The sequence below is a fragment of the Juglans regia genome, chromosome 16 (genome assembly GCF_001411555.2).
Source record: "Juglans regia cultivar Chandler chromosome 16, Walnut 2.0, whole genome shotgun sequence".
NCBI classification, from domain to species: domain Eukaryota; kingdom Viridiplantae; phylum Streptophyta; class Magnoliopsida; order Fagales; family Juglandaceae; genus Juglans; species Juglans regia.
Genome location: NC_049916.1, coordinates 5,815,261 through 5,832,075, shown reverse-complemented (window position 1 = coordinate 5,832,075; position 16,815 = coordinate 5,815,261). Strand labels below are relative to the sequence as shown.

Below are 16,815 nucleotides of genomic sequence, written 5' to 3'. Positions count from 1 at the left end.
GGGGTAGAGGGGTAGATTTTACATTATTTATCAAGTTTCGATTTCTTTTTAATATTAAATTGCACTTCTGATGATATTTGTTGATATGGTTTTTTACGGAAGTTTGTTATCTCTAGTTTGTGATGAATGAGAAGGCATAAAGTGTCAGAGCTACTTGAGGTTGAAATTCCCTATCCCTTTACTGAACACTTTTAACTGCTTGAGCGAAAGCAAATGGTCTTTGGTGAAAACCATGTGTACTTGAAGGAACTTCGATAAAGTGCTTATGCTTTGAACAAAGATGATGGGGAGATACTTGATGTAGTTTTGAAGATAGTGAGGTTTAGTTTTTCGTTGACTACTGATTAGTTGCATAGTAGCAATAAGGACAAACATGTATATGTGTTAAATTCATCTCAATTAAGTAGCATTCCTAGGTAGAGAATAAGAGAGAGATCAGAAGGGTTAGAAAAAGCTGGGTTGAAAACAAAAGGATCTTTCAAGATGCGTGGAAAAGGTAATAAATGAAAGCTAAGGCCATCGAAAGCAGAGGCCACTAACAATCTGTTTGACAATGTGCCTGGATGGAGTATCTTCTTTGTTTATAAACCTCACTTTAGCTGCAGATTATAACAACCTGTGCAACAGAAAAGTAGACCCACGTAGCTAGCAAGCTGACCAACATGATCCCTCATTTCTCAGTTCCTACAGGACATTTTCCTTTTCCATGGTAATTAAATGGAAAATCATAAGCTCTGATCATCCTTTAGGAAGAGAACATATTTTACAACTACCACTGCTATTATATTATAATAATGATTGAAACTGTCATCGTTCTCTATGTTTATCTCTTTTCAAATTCTCTTCAGAGGTGCTTGAGGGAAACAACGTACAGGCACCTCAATATTCCGCCCATGGTTTTGGTATATGATCTATAAAGAGTACAAGAAAAGTGTCCTACATTTCCAATAATAGTAATTTAATCCGTAAACAAAACTTTTGGGAACATATGTAGATTGCTTTCTTGCAGATCACACGTTTAGTTAATACCTGTGAAGAGTACAATATAGTGACCTTAAAGAGAACGAATCCAAGTGCTAAAACTGAGAAAATCTCCAATTTGCTTAATGGTAATACCAGCACCCATCATTTATCAATTGCCAATCTCATCCATGATAAAATAACTTTAACAAAAACCTGAAAAACAGATTCTACAAAACCACTTTCATAAATTCTATTTGAAGATACATTTTACAAACTTTGTAAATTCAAAATACTATCCATAGGGACCTATCTGTCTACAATACACAAGAGTTGTGGCTCATATCAAACTATATCAAGATCAAAGCATATCCAACATCAAAGCAGCACGAACTGATGGACCATAATAGCGCTGTCCTACAAGTTAGGATTGGATTTCAACGAAAGTCCACTCTTACTACATCTCTTTACCAAATTCCGAGCCTCTTCAAAGTGGCCTAGCTGAACTAGAGTTTCCAAAATTAATTTACATGTATAAGAATCGGGAATACAACCATTTACATCCATCGAGTGAAATATCTCCATAGCTTCAATTAGTCTCCCACATTGGCAGAGTGCCTTGATCAAAGCACTGTATGTATAATTGTCAGGATGCAAACCTAGTTTTAACATGGTAATGAAAAGGTTCTCCGCTTTCTCAACCTTATTCAGCCTGCAAAAACTTTGAATAAGAGCATTGAATGAGAAAGTATCGGGGCTTATTCCGTTGGCTTGCATCTTTTTCAAAAGACTCATTGATCTACCAACATCCCCAATGACACATAAAGAGTGGATCAATATATTATATGTGACAGCATTTGGGGTGACACCCCACTCAACCATTTCAATGAAACACTCAAAAGCATCACCAATCTGGTGTACTCGACAAAGGCCATCTATTATTGAACTAAATGTGAAGATATCAGGCTTAAATCCATGTTCTAAAAGCATCACCAGCAGTTCCCGCACCTTATCTAGCTCTCCATCCTTGCAATGTCCGCTAATAAGGGTATTGTAAGTGACAAGGTTAGGAGCACTTCCCATATGCTGCATGTCTCTGAAAGTCTCAGATGCCCTGTCCATCTTATTGGCTTTACACAAGCAATCAATCACCATATTATAGCAAAAAACATCAGATACAAGTCCATCCTTGAACATTTGATCCAAAAAAATATTCCCTTCCTTGCTTCTTCCTGTCCTGTATGTAGCTTCAATTAGTGCAAGATACGTACTAAACCCCGGCTTCATGCCTCGCCCTATGAAATTACTAAATAGCTCACATGTCTCATTCAAATCTAATCCTTTTATCAGACAAGTCATTACAATATTAAAGATTGAACTGTCAGGAAAATAACCTTTTGCCCCACAATTTCTTAAAAAAATAGCAGCCTCTCTCGCCATAGATTTATTTGAGAGGCAATGCAGTATAGTATTATAAGCTGATTTAGACAAGACAGGCTCCCTCTCCACAAATCTTGATAGCAACTCAAAAGCCTTACTAGGAGCTACACAACGAAAAACCCCATGAACGAGTGACCTAATAGTAGCCACACTTGGATACACATTCCTCCCTATCATCATCTCTAAAAGTCTAAAGGCTCCATCAACTCTATTTGCATTACAAAACCCGTCAATCAATATTGTATACGTGAACACATTCGGTGAATATCCCAAGGCCTCCATCTGCTTGACCAAACGAAGCGCCTCATCCAACACTCCAATCTTGCAAACTCCATGAATTAGGATATTATAAGTGAACCTATCAGGATTGCAATTATCAGCAGTCATTTGTTGGAATTTCAGATATGCTAAGTCAAGCGAATTGGCTTTCACCAATGCATCTATAACCGCATTATACAACCTCGTGGTTGGACTAAGACCCAAAAATGATATTTGGGCAAAAACTTCCGCACAATATTTTGCCAACCCCAATCTCCCCCAACTGCCGATCAGTACACAAAGCAGGTCTTCTGTAACCCGGCAACCAGAATTCCTAATGTCCTGAAGCAACTCAACAGACAAAACAACTGGACCTTTCCGAGAAAGGGTGTTAGATAAGACACCTCGAATGGATTGATTCTTCGCAAATAATGGGTCGATATTCGAAACCCAGATATAAAATTTCAAAGGGTGTAATGGGTTTTCTTGATTTTGCAAGACACTCGCTACAAACTGAGCAGTCAAAATGATTCTCCTCGCCTTGACCTCGTGGTTTAGCAATACAAACCAGTCCTTCCGCGACAGAATTTGAGAGATGTACTGGTGGTCAATTTTTCTAACAGTATCTTGGCGTTTCTTAGCTGGAATGGGGTTCTTTGAGATGGAAACTGAGTTGGGATTTCTGAACTGAGAGTTTAGAGGAGAAGGGTTACCTGTTGAAAGAGCTTCAAAGTTGTTCGAGCGTCCTTGATCAGTAAATTCCTTGGATTCGGCCTTTGATGGGGCATCCCTCGGAAGCTTCTTCTTATTGCAAGCTTCTTCAGGTAGGTTTCTGAGTGCAGGTGAAGCCCTGGAAGCTAAGGAAGACGACCCTCTCAGTCTCATGTCACTCGCCTGATAAGCCGCCAAATGCAGGCTAGTTTGCTTATAAATTAGAGAAGTGCTACGGAGAAGCCCACTTAAGTGCCTCACACCGCACTCCGACTGACGTGAATTAAAAAGAGAATTGCTGGGAATAGCCGGAAGCCGCAGCGTACTGTAAAGAGATTTTTTCAATTAAAAAACCAAAATACAAAAAATAGAGGAGTTTTGTTACACAATCTCCATTATATTTTATATTTTATAATTTTTTAAATTTTTTAAATCTTTTAAATTTTTAATATTTGTTTTAAAAAAAAATTGAGTTTATTCTTTTTAAATTATTTTAAATTTTCTATTTATTATTTATATAATAAATATTTGATAAAAGAAAATAATAATAAAAATTAAAAATAATATGAAGTGTTACGAGATTTTGAAGATTTTTTTGAAAATAGAGAGTTCTCTTGGGGTCATCAGTTTTCCTCCCTCAATAGCACACTTTGCATTTTGCCTACAAACCCAACACTGAACTTTGTGGAAGGTAATCACCTAATCATCTCTCTCTCTCTCTATTAGACAATGCACGTAAAGCTCAAAATCCATCTACACAAGCCCAACCTCAAGATAGTAAAGCCCATGATCAAATTGCCACTTCAGCTTCTGCAAGTCGCCCAGATGCCTTAGTCCATTTAGATAAAATGATAAATCATTTGTATTTGTTTATTGTTTATTTTACTTGTATGTGTTCATTTTACTGTTATTATTTTATTCTTTGTAATTCCTTCTAGATAAGTTGTATTAGTCCATAAGGGAGAATATTATTCTGTTAGAAAACCCGTGAATAAAGTTGTAGTATTGTACACCATCCAATACACAAAAAAATGACAGAGCACGATTTGCTTCATTCAGGAACTTCCATACGCAATCCTCTCTGCATATCATTCCCCTTCATTCTCCTTCTTTGATCCTTACATGATATCAGTAGCCTGAGAGAATATTTACATGGAAGACCTAACTGAAGACTCCTCTAATTCTACCTCCCACCACTCAAACCCTTTCAAAATCCACACAAACCTAAATACAAACACCTTCTATGCCACACTCATGGTTCGTTTCTTGAACTTGGGTGACCTCGTCAATTCCTTCCGCCTAGACAATGGCGATAACCCAGCCGTGCTTCTCGTCACTGACCCACTCACCGCCGATAACTACCCCACCTGGTCGCGCGCCATGCGTCGAGCTCTACGGGCCAAAAACAAAGTGGGATTTGTCACGAGTGATATCCCACGCCCATCCGACCCAGATGACCCCTTGCTTGAACCTTGGGAGCGCTGCAACGACATGGTGGCTTCCTGGCTTCAAAACTCCATCAGTGCCTCTATCAAATCCAGCGTGGTCTTCATTGATGATGCACGGGACATATGGATCGACGTCCAGGACCCATAGTTTTAAATTTCGTACCGTACCGGCTGGTATGGTCAAAAATTTTCGTACCGGCCGTCAGGCCGGTACAGGTACTATATCTATTTCGTACCGGCTGGTACCGAACATACAGGCCTCAATTTCGGCCAGTGTTTTTTTTTTTTTTTTTTCATTTTTTCAAACTACAAGCTTATTTTTTAATCCACAATTCAGACTAGACTATTTATAATTTATATATATATTTATTTATATATCGAGTATTCCGAAATGTTATCCCGAAACGCTATCCCGAAAAGGTATCGGTACCGAAATATTTTGTTACAGTACCTTGACCAGTACAGCACCCGGTACGGTATTCAAAACATTGCCAGGACCGCTTCTCCCACCATAATGGACCACGTATCTTTCAACTCAAGCACAACCTTGCCAATCTTCTCCAAGAACACGACTCTGTAAGTGCTTATTATGGTAAGCTCAAAACCTTATGGGATGAACTCTCAATTTATGACCCCATTCTCATGTGCAACTGTGGTACCATGTCTACTCTCTTGGATCGTTATCAACGTGACTGTGTTTTTCAGTTTTGGATGGGTTTGAATGATATTTACTCTAATGTACGAGACCAAATAATGTTGTTAGATCCCATACCTCCTGTCACTAGGGTTTTTTCACTAATCCAACAACAAAAGCGCCAACATCAGCTTACCCATCACGCCCCATCCCCTGACTCAATGGCTCTTGCCATCAAGAAACCCTTTTCCCCTCATAAATTTTCACCACAAACATGCCATCATCAAAAGAGAGACAAACCATTTTGCACTCACTGCAAAATTACTGGTCATACATTTGATACATGTTTTAAGGCTGGTAATGCCGGGAGCCCTCTCTGTACTCATTGCCATTTATCTGGACATGTAATAGATAAATGCTACAAATTGCACTGTTATCCCCCGGGTCACAAATTTTTTAACAAAGCTTCTAACCCCACGGTTTTAGCTACCCAATCCTCCATTTCTTATCCATCACAACTTGAGGAGACCAGTGATGACAAAGTAGGTTTAACTAAGGCACAATTTCAGCAACTAATGGCTTTGCTTCAATCAAGGGAGTTATCCATTGCTTCTCAGCACTCCGCTAATCAGATTCAGTCTAAGTTGCCTTCACCACATTCCAACCTTGCTGGTATATATCTTTCATTATCCACACACACACATCATGCATTACAATCTAGCACATTTCCTTGGATCATAAACACGGGTGCAACAGACCATATGGTCTGTTGCCCCTCCTTGTTCACTTATACCACCTCATTTATCTCTCACACTGTAAAACTATCAAATGGAACTGAAGTACCTGTCTCACACATTAGTACTGTTCAGCTCACAGCTTCCATTTGCCTCACCGATGTTTTATGTGTTCCATCATTCACCTTTAATCTCATTTCAGCTAAGAAACTTGCTACTTCACTCACTTGCTGTCTCACTTTCTTTTCTGATTTGTGCTTTATTCAGGACCTTCTCTCTTGGACAACAATTGGGAAGGGTGAAGTGAGGGATGACCTTTACCACTTGCTAAAAACTGAAATTTCTCTTTCAAGTCTAACTACAACACTTTCACAATTTTCAACACTTCCTCTCACTGTTTCAGCTTTTGTTTTGAACAGTGTTGGTGTTACCGACCTTTGACATTGTCGTCTAAGTCATCTATATTTTCCTTGTCTTAGTTTGATCAATGATCCTATTGTAAAGAATCATATATCTTCCATTAATACTAAGCCTTGTTACATTTGTCCAATGGTTAAGTTACATCGACTACCATTTCCTACTAGTCAACATGTGACATCTTCTCCTTTTGAAATAATACATTGCGATTTATGGGGCCCTTGCTCAACAACTGCATATGATGGGTTCAAATATTTATTGACAATAGTGGATGACTTTACTAGAAGTACATGGGTATACCTTCTTCATAGTAAATCTAAAACTAGAAAGTGTATAGAATCTTTCTACAATCTTATTAAGACTCAATTCAATCTTAAAATCAAAATTTTAAGAAGTGACAATGGGGGATAATTCCAAATAACTAAAGTTTTCAACAACAAGAGCATCATTCATCAGAAAAATTGTGTTGCCACCCCCCAACAAAATGAGATTGTAGAAAGAAAACATCAACACTTGTTAAATGTGGCTCGAGCTTTAAAATTTCAAGTTGGTCTTCCAATTGAATATTGGAATGACTGTGTTTTAATAGCTACCTATTTAATAAATAGGACCCTGACCCCACTCCTTCAAAATAAAACACTATATGAGTTTTTATTTAATTTTAAACCAACTTATGCTCATCTGAAAATTTTTGGCTCACTATGCTTTGCTTCTACCCTCTCTCAAGGTAGGAAAAAGTTTGATCATCGCGGTCGCATACGTGTTTTTCTTGGGTATCCCTTTGGTATTAAGGGATACAAACTCCTTGATCTTGAAACAAGAACTACTTTCATTTCTAGAGACGTTGTGTTTCATGAATCAATCTTTCCCTTCCATTCAATTTCCTCACTTACTTCTTCCTTCACTAATCCTCCAAATCTGGTATTTACTAAATCTTTACCAGACTCTCTAGATTTTCCAGCTTCCACTCTCTTTCTTGACCATTTCTTACATACACATTCAGATGCCCCCCTCGCCCACTTCCTAATTTGATTTACCCTCCAAACCAGAACCCCCCTCTCATATTTTTCCAATTTTTGGTTCTCCTCCTACCCTACCACCTCGCCAATCCACAAGACTCAGGAGAGCACCTCAATATTTGCAAGAATTTCACTGCAAGCAGGCCTCCCTTCACGAACTAGCTCAATCTTTGTCTAAATCTTGCACAGAACTCACGAGTATCTCTCATCCTCTTGCTCACTATCTATCATATAAGAAATTTACTCCATCTTTTAGTGCTTTTTCAGCATCTATTTCCACTACATCTGAACTAACCACCTATAAGCAAGCCATAAAACATTCTGGTTGGTGCCAAGCTATGGAAACTGAATTAAATGCCTTAGAACAAAACCACACTTGGTTCCTCACTGATTTACCTCCTAGAAAACAAGCCATTGATTGCAAATATGTCTACAAAATTAAATTCAACTCCGATGGGTCCATTGAGAGGCTAAAAGCCAGACTTGTTGCTAAAGGGTTTACGAACAAGAAGGCATAAACTACATAGAAACCTTCTCTCCGGTTGCTAAATTAGTAACTGTTTGGGTCCTCTTATCTGTGGCAGCAATACAAGGCTGGTCCTTACATCAATTTGATGTACATAACGCATTTCTACATGGTGATTTAGACGAGAAAATTTACATGAGAAAACTCTCGGGTTACACTAAAGGAGAACCTCACCAAGTGTACAAATTAGTTAAGAGCCTCTATGCCTTAAACAAGCTTCAAGACAATGGCACTCCAAGTTTTCTTATTCTCTCATTGCTTTTGGGTTCAAGCAATCTTGAGCTGACTATAGTCTCTTCACTAAAGCATATGGCACTTCTTTCACTGCTTTATTAGTGTATGTTGACGACATTATTGTGGCTAGTAACTGTTCATAGTCGATTTCTTCTTTCAAAAATTTTCTGCACACTCATTTCAAGATAAAAGACCTTGGTTGTTTGCGTTATTTTCTTGGTTTAGAGGTTACAAGATCCTATAAAGGAATACATTTATGTCAAAGAAAGTATGTATTAGACATACTTTCAGATTTCGGTTCCCTTGGATGCAAACCTCTTAAGCTGCCCCTTGAACAAAATTTCAAGTTGAGTAAGGCTATGCGGCAGTCCCTTTTAGATCCCAGCCCTTATAGAAGACTAGTTGGACAGTTATTGTATCTCACAATCACAAGACTCGATATCAGCTACACTGTCCAACTTTTAAGCACTTTCATGGACCACCCACATCTTCACATCTGGCCACAGCTCACAAGCTTCTTAGATATCTCAAGACAGCACCTGGTCAGGGCATTTTACTGCCCTCCACATCTCAGTTACAGCTAAGTGCCTATTGTGATTCAAATTGGGCATCATGCCCTGACACACGTCGCTTCGTCACAGGTTATTGCATTTTTCTTGGAAGTCTTTCTTGGAAGTCCAAGAAACAAACAGTGGTCTCTCGCTCCTCCGCTACAGCTAAGCATCGTTCAATGGCATCCACATGCTCTGAACTCACTTGGATCAGATTCTTACTTACTGACTTGCTAGTTCCACATCCACAAGGTGCCATGCTCTATTGTGACAATCAAGCGGCCTTACACATTGCCGCCAATCCAGTGTTTCATGAAAGAACCAAGCACATCGAGTTGGATTGCCACCTCGTCCAAGATAAAATTCAAGAAGGTAGTATCATCACCTCTCATGTTTCCTCACAAGCTCAATTGGTAGACATCTTCACCAAAGCATTGCCTGCCCATCTACTACAGCTGCACCTCTCCAAGATGGGAGTAGTAAATATCTACTCTCCATCTTGCGGGGGGCTATTAGACAATGAACGTGAAGCCCAAAATTCATCTACACAAGCCCAGCCTCAAGATAGCAAAGCCCATGGTCAAGCTGCTACTCCAGCTTCTGCAAGTCGCCAAGATGCCTTAGTCCATTTAGAAAAAGAATAAATCATTTGTATTTGTTTATTATTTATTTCACTTATATTTATTCATTTTACTGTTATTATTTTATTATTTGTAATTCCTTCTAGATGAGTCCATTAGGGAGAATATTATTCTGTTAGGAAACCCGTGTATAAAGCTGCAGTTCTGTTCATCATCCAATACATAAAAAAATGACAGAGCACGATTTACTTCATTCAGGAACTTCCATGCATAATCCTCTCTACATATCAATCCCCTTCATTCTCCTTCTTTGTTCCTTACACTCTCTCTCTCCCAACCTGCGCAACACCAAATCACAGACAAAAAAAAATCGACATCACAGACAAAAAATTTCATGATCTCATCACTGTTTCAAAGCTACAAACGATCTCAATAATATTCTCATTTCACTATTCTTCATCGCGATCTCATCACAGTTATCAAAGACCAAAAATCGAAGCAACAAAAAATCACAAATACGATTTCATCAATGGGCAAAAAAATCGCAGACCCATTATCATCCTAACTGTCCACAAATGTTGAAGCGGAAAAGGGGAGGGCAAAAAGCATAACCTCTTGCCAAGGAAAAAATGAAGGAAAAAAGTATAACCTGCGACTCCTGCACTGAACGACTGCTGGAGATGGGAGAAAGGATCTGAAACCGTCGTGGGCACTTCTACTGGAAAAAGAAGATGGGAGAAAGGGGAATGTAATCGTCGTGGGTGAGCAGCAAAGGAGAGGAAGGCTATGATTTAAATGGGGGTAAAATAGATGGAAAATGATTCTTTCAGGCAAACTTGCGCACCGAAGTGCACCGACCGAAGCTGACATGGAATGATTTAATGATACGAATCGTTTTGGTTTTATTTGATGTGAATGAGTTATGGGCGGGATCTAAACATAAATGAAAATTTCAAAACGCACAGTTTTGCATTCTCTCTTCTCTGCGCCTCTTCCCAGCTTGCCTTCTCTCTTCTCTGGCCATCTTCTCTGTGTGCCTTCTCTCTTCTCTGCTTCTCTTCTCCGCGTGCCTTCTCTTTAGGCCGTCGATTCTCGTTCTCACTTCTAGCTAAAAGCTCCCATTTTTCGTATAACCCCCATTTTTTGGTCCGAGTTCTAATCCTAAGCCGTTGTTCTTTTCTCCATGATTGTCGTCGAGGCGAACACAGTTGTTGCCACCGGTATCTGCCAGTCTGCGATTGTGCTTCTATTTTCATTTGTGCTCTTCTACTACTGCCCAGATTATAGGATGGCATGCAAACCCACAAATGAGCCCCAATCGATCTACGAATTCTCTATCAAGGTCGTCTTTTGCATCAAAGCGTTGGCCTTTTATGATAAGTTGACTTATAAAAATTTTGCTTTTATAATTTTACCTGGGTTTCTTTCGAATAAAAGTGCACTCTTTACATGGGTATTCTTTTTTCCGGACTTGGGACTTCATAGGGATCATACAGTTTATAAGAGACGACCAACGCTCTGCTCTCCCACCTTCTCGCTATGTTGGTGCTCAATTTAGGCAGGCTTAACACTAGTAATTCGGTAGTTGCATTTCTATTGGTTACGAACTAGGTTGTACTAAGGATTGGTTGGATTGGTTTATTCACAAGTTTGATTGCTTTATTTTTGTTGGTAGTAGGCAGTAGCATTGCTGTTGTTATATTGTGAGAAGAAGTTTTCAGGAGCAGCATATTGGTTCGTTTATCTTTATATAAAGAGGAAGATTTGAAGTTTACTTTATATTTGGTATGAGCGGGTCCCATTTTGTGTGCTTTTTTATTCTTATTATGAGCCAAAATATATTTGTATTATTCTCAGGGGCTTTATTACCAACCCAATGATGGATTTCGGATCTCTAGATGATTTTTAATGTTATAAAAATCCATCAAATATTCTCTAGATGGAAAAAGGGAAGGAGTACTACTTAATTTGATCATCTAGCTTTCAATCACTTTTTTGCTAGTGGTATGAAAATTGGATTTGCTTGTAGTGGTTTGCAATTGAGAATGTATGTTGATTACTTGGGATGATTGGAGAACAGGTTATTAAGTCCAGGTTATATAGTTTCCACTTGAAGACCATGATTCCTTGTTCCAAGGCATATTTGTTTTTATAAGATGCAAGTTATTAAGTCCAAGTTATATTTTTTCCACTTGTGGTTTGTAAGATGCAGTTCTAAGACTTTTACCATTGAGAGACTATAGCTTCTCTTGTATAGCTAGCTTCTCTTATATTATATATGCATAGTGCATGGCTGATCTACGTTGGAATGGACATGAGACTGTCTATTTTGCTTAACATTCAGACATTGTTGATGTGAAAATTGTAAATTTGTCATATAGTTAATTATCAGTTGTAACATGAATTTGTATCCACTTCGCAGGTTTCTTACTTGGGTGAAGGTTGCACATGATGCATATTGAAGGTTTTATTTCTGAGCAAGTTCAACCTCGTCAACTGTCACCCAAATCCACAATCTTGGGGTTAGAAGGAAGGAAGCTGTTTTTTTGTTAGAGAAAAAGTCATACTAGGCTTTTTGAGACCTGTAATATTTGCTGTAATATTTGTTTACTTTGTATTTCATTTACTGTAATATTTGTCAGTTATGAACTCAATTCAAAAACTATTGTTTCTCATTTCAATGGAATCTCTCCAAAACCATGTACACAAGCTGTTTTCATTACACAAATTTTCATTACAAATGTTAATTTAATGAACCTTCAGATACCCCTTTACATCATAACCAAAACACTTGAGAAGTACCATTACAGTTGAAACATTAAAAAATGATCTAGTCCATACACTTGAGATAGACAATATTGTCGACTATGATCGGAGGTGGATGAACATTTGCTTTCTCAGAATATTCCTGTGTAACTGAATCCATCACAAACTACACCAAGTGAAGATCATCTTCACGGCAACGCAGCAAAATAGCAGGCTCTTTCAGCCTGAGCAAACTTTGACCAAATGGAGGAACAACCAAAACTCCTTTAACAATCTAAACTAACCAAAACTCTGTAAACCAATAGCTTATTTGTTTCACTTTAACAAAATATAACTTCATTCAAGTACCTCATTCCATTGCATATACATGTACTCCCTACTTCACCATATGAACATTAACATGTACAACTCAAAATCCCAACCATAGAATGAAATACACCAACAAAATTAGAAACCATCAAATGAAAGTATTTCAAGAAATCTTCAGTCTTGCAAATGAACACAATGTTGTCCAATCCCACCCTCGGTTCAACATCTTTATTTCTGCCAAAAAAAACATAGAAATTTATGAGAAACTAAAATAATTTTCCATTGAAGTTCCACTAAAAAAAATAGCATCCCCAACTTTGTTATATTACAGTAACAAAATAACACCCCCAACCTATTATATTCTATTACAGTAATTTGACAAGTAATCAAATCCACATAACAAGATGCACCTCGGGAATTAGATTAAAAAATGCCAACCAACAGTTGAAATGCATTGCAAAACAAGAGGTTGGGGTTGGTTCAGAATGCAGCAAATAAACATCAACAAAATGCAGACCCACAGAACCAAACATGTGATTAGGAAAGAACACATCAAATCTTATATAACAAATTTCATTTTCGTAATGCTTACCATTTGTTCTCTTTGAATTAAATACCAGTCCCAAGGATCTAAAAGCCATACCTACATGAATTTAACTCAAGCATGTTTATGCATGGTGATAAATTTAGCTACATTTAATTTTTTTCATTTATTCCCCACCCTTCGAAAAGTAAATTGAATGTGTAATGCCTTTTTAATCATAAAATTCTTAGTATGCAGGGGAAATAACTAGTACTTGGATATAAACATGGAGACATCAATAATAACAGTTACCAAGCCATCCATTAACCTAAACACATAAACAACCAATAATGAAACGATATTTCATATAGCATGAAGGGTTGCTGTTACCGTAGAGTTACGGTTGCTTTCCAAATTTATGTATAAATCACAATTAATAATTGTTTGGTTGGGTAGATTTCTTCTTCGCTTGTTACGGTTATTTTGGACAACCCTAGTCCTTTCATCTGCAATGGCCACAGGTGAATAAAGGGGGAGAGGAAAGAAAGTGATGTGAGCAAAGCTTGAATGCTCTTCTGCATGAGCACAGAGATGAAATCATAATATTCACATACATTTTTCTTTTTTTTTTTTTACAGGGGATGGAGTACCTAAAATTCAAAAAAGTACATCGTCGTCGCGCATAGAGGAGACCGTCGTCGTCGCACGCAAAGGAGACAGTCGCCGTCACATCGTCGTCACGCACAGAGGAGAGATTTTCGTTGATGAAGAGATTTGAGGGATATGCCTGCGTTGAAGAAGAAATTTGGGGGAAATTTATGGCGTTGAGTAAGAGCTTTGGGAGAGATGAATATGTTGAGGAAGAGATGCCCGGGAGATGAATACGTTGAGGATAAAGAGATTTGGGGGAGATGGGCTGCGATGTTTTCCTTTCTGAAGAAAGATGTTCTTTTTTTTTTTTTAATATATTTGACTTTCCACGTAGGCAATCGGTACACTATCGGTACGCAACGTTGCTTGCACCCAGAAGAACTGAAAATAGATATTTCACAATGCTGATTTGGAGGGTGATCTGATTTTTTTGAGTAATATTTTCACAATTTACAATTTTTTTAGATTGTAGATATCTGTCTGTATGGGAATAAAAATATCTTTGAGTCGAAAACCATCTCTGAATTAAGGATTTCCTTAAGCAGCCAATGTGGAATAATAGTTCATTGTATTTTTCTGAGAAAATTTATAATTGTTGGTATTCCTTTTGCTGCAGAAATGTCGTGATCTGATCATTATGCTTTGTAGATCTAAATATCCCATATTTTGGCCATCGGGGTGTGAGGGAATGAAGGGGAAGAGCCCCCCATGCATTGTCCCCCATATTTGTTTTATGAGTTCCGAGGGAGATTGAGGAGTCTGCTTATTTGAAATTGACGTGAGAATATCTTAAATGTATATTGGCAGAAGGCAAGCTGGGATAGTGATAAGGATCATTCTTGCTATTAAACTGTGGTGTGTATCAGAAAGAGGAAGTAGGAATGGCTCTTTTTTTCATGGAGATTGCTTTGGGGTCATAGACTTGACCTAGTTTTTTTATTTATAGTTTTTTTCTTTGCAGCATGGTGGCAGCGTTTGGTTCTGGAGCCATGTTTTCACTAGTGAGTGGTATGGGTGCCCCAAATCAGCCAGCAAATGCAATTATTTCTGGCCTCTTTTTTGCTCTTGTACAAGGAGGGCTTTTCAAGGTGCGCATTAAGGATTGAATTTATCATTTCAAAAGACGTCCAAGCTCCACAGGATGCTTATATTCTGGTCCTTAATACTCAATAACTGCATGAAAGTTATAAGTATACGGGCTTTGCCTATTTCATTCGTATCAATAAAATTTACATCTTATCTATAAAAAAAAAAAAAAAAAAAAATGAAAGTTATAAATATTGTGCACTCTACATACACAACACAGCAACGAGTTTTACATGTCATTCACCGATTAAGTTCTACATGTCCATTCATCAATGAATTTCCTCAGGCTCCATGATTTCAATCTATTTTGTTGAAATGACAATGATTTGCAAAACTTTGATAATTAAAGGTGAGAGAAGATTTCCTTGTCAAATCTAGTTTGCTGCCAGCTATTGTTTAACATTTATAACATTTATACATTGCAAAAGGTAGGAAGGAGTCTTATCCTTATGTGAGAGAAGATGACAATTTTTGTGGTCTAACATATTAAATTTGCTTTTGAGTAGTTTTTGGTGCTTTGAATTGGATGATAAAAAAAAAAAAAAAAAACTGTTTATTATCTTGAATGTGGTATTCTGGGTAATATATACTGATTAGTATTTTTTATAACTAAGCATGATTACCATCTAAGCCAGATTGCTTTATGTTTAGATCCTAAACTCATCTCAACTTATCTCAACTCATCATTACAACTTTTTCAAATTTCAATAAAAAATATAATAAACAATTCAACTTTTTTAAATCTCAAAATAATAATAATATTGAAAAATAATATTATAATAATATTTTATCATCTCAACCCAATTCACTTCAATATCCACACATAACTTTAGGTGATGTTTGGATGTAAGAAGTTTTCATGAATAGTGTAAAATTGCTTGTGAATATTTGTAAGATCTTTTTTAGTGGATGTTTTGATAGAGGCTTCAAAAAAAAATGGGAGACCCATTAAAAGTATGTTTAGATGTGGCCGAAGACTCTGGCCACCACCACGGGGGGCCCAGATCAGGCAGCCTGTGGTGATCTGAAAACTCTAGCCCTGGCACAATCTGAGCCACTTGTGGTGGGAGTGGCCTGATCTGGTTTTTTTGAGTAATATTTAAGTTTTTTTTTATATTATTGCTAGCACTACTCTTTATCAAATAGCTACAAGTTAACTACTTAACAAGCATTCCAAGGTTTCTTTTTCTTTTTTTTTTTTAAAAAAAAGACAGCATTCCAAGGATAATAATTAATATAATTCATGAGATTTTCCATAAAAAAGGGTCAACCTGCTAATAATTCTCATTATATTTTTAGGAAAATTTTAGGTTAAGTTTAGATAGTGAGTTAAAAATTAAATAAAATATTATTTTTTAATATTATTATTATTTTAAATTTTATAAAATTAAATTATTTATTATATTTTATATAAAAATTATAATAATGAGATGAGATTAATTAAAATTAATTCAAAGCGATCTTATTGAAAATAATAAAAAATAATAATCAAGCTTGGTCGTATTCTACTTTTGGTGTGAAAGTGATTTGTCGATTGACACGATATGTCGATAGTTTCGGCCCAGAGGATTTTTTTTTTTTAATTTTTTTGACTTATAACGATTTTATAATACGACTCTCAAAATATTAAATATGATAAGTTTACTATTGTTTACTACTTATTTATTATTTTATTATTTTTTATTTTATAATTAAAGAAATGATTATTAATAAAACTGTATATTTTTTTAATTTTTTTTTAATAATTAAAAATGTTAAAAAATATTTTATAATAAAGAAAACAAAATTATACATACTACAAAATAGTTAAAGGATGATAAGATAACAGTAAGCCTATTATTATTGGTTTGGAAACCAACTTTTAAGTATCACTCAAATTGACACGAACCAAACCATCTTCTTTTAGGATGTGACAGATTACACTCTATTGACAGCTCATTTTTTTTAATATATTTTTTTAATCATCA

The 16,815-nt window shown here is 36.7% G+C and overlaps 1 protein-coding gene across 1 annotated transcript; it reads right to left on the bottom strand.

The window, feature by feature from the left end:
• Positions 1-1,188: 1,188 nt before the first annotated feature.
• Positions 1,189-3,603, bottom strand: LOC109007503 (putative pentatricopeptide repeat-containing protein At3g16890, mitochondrial). Its single transcript, XM_018987184.2, has one exon. It carries the CDS (start codon positions 3,541-3,543, stop codon positions 1,378-1,380), a length of 2,166 nt encoding a protein of 721 aa, XP_018842729.1. The 5' UTR covers positions 3,544-3,603; the 3' UTR covers positions 1,189-1,377.
• Between the last annotated feature and the right edge of the window lie 13,212 nt (positions 3,604-16,815).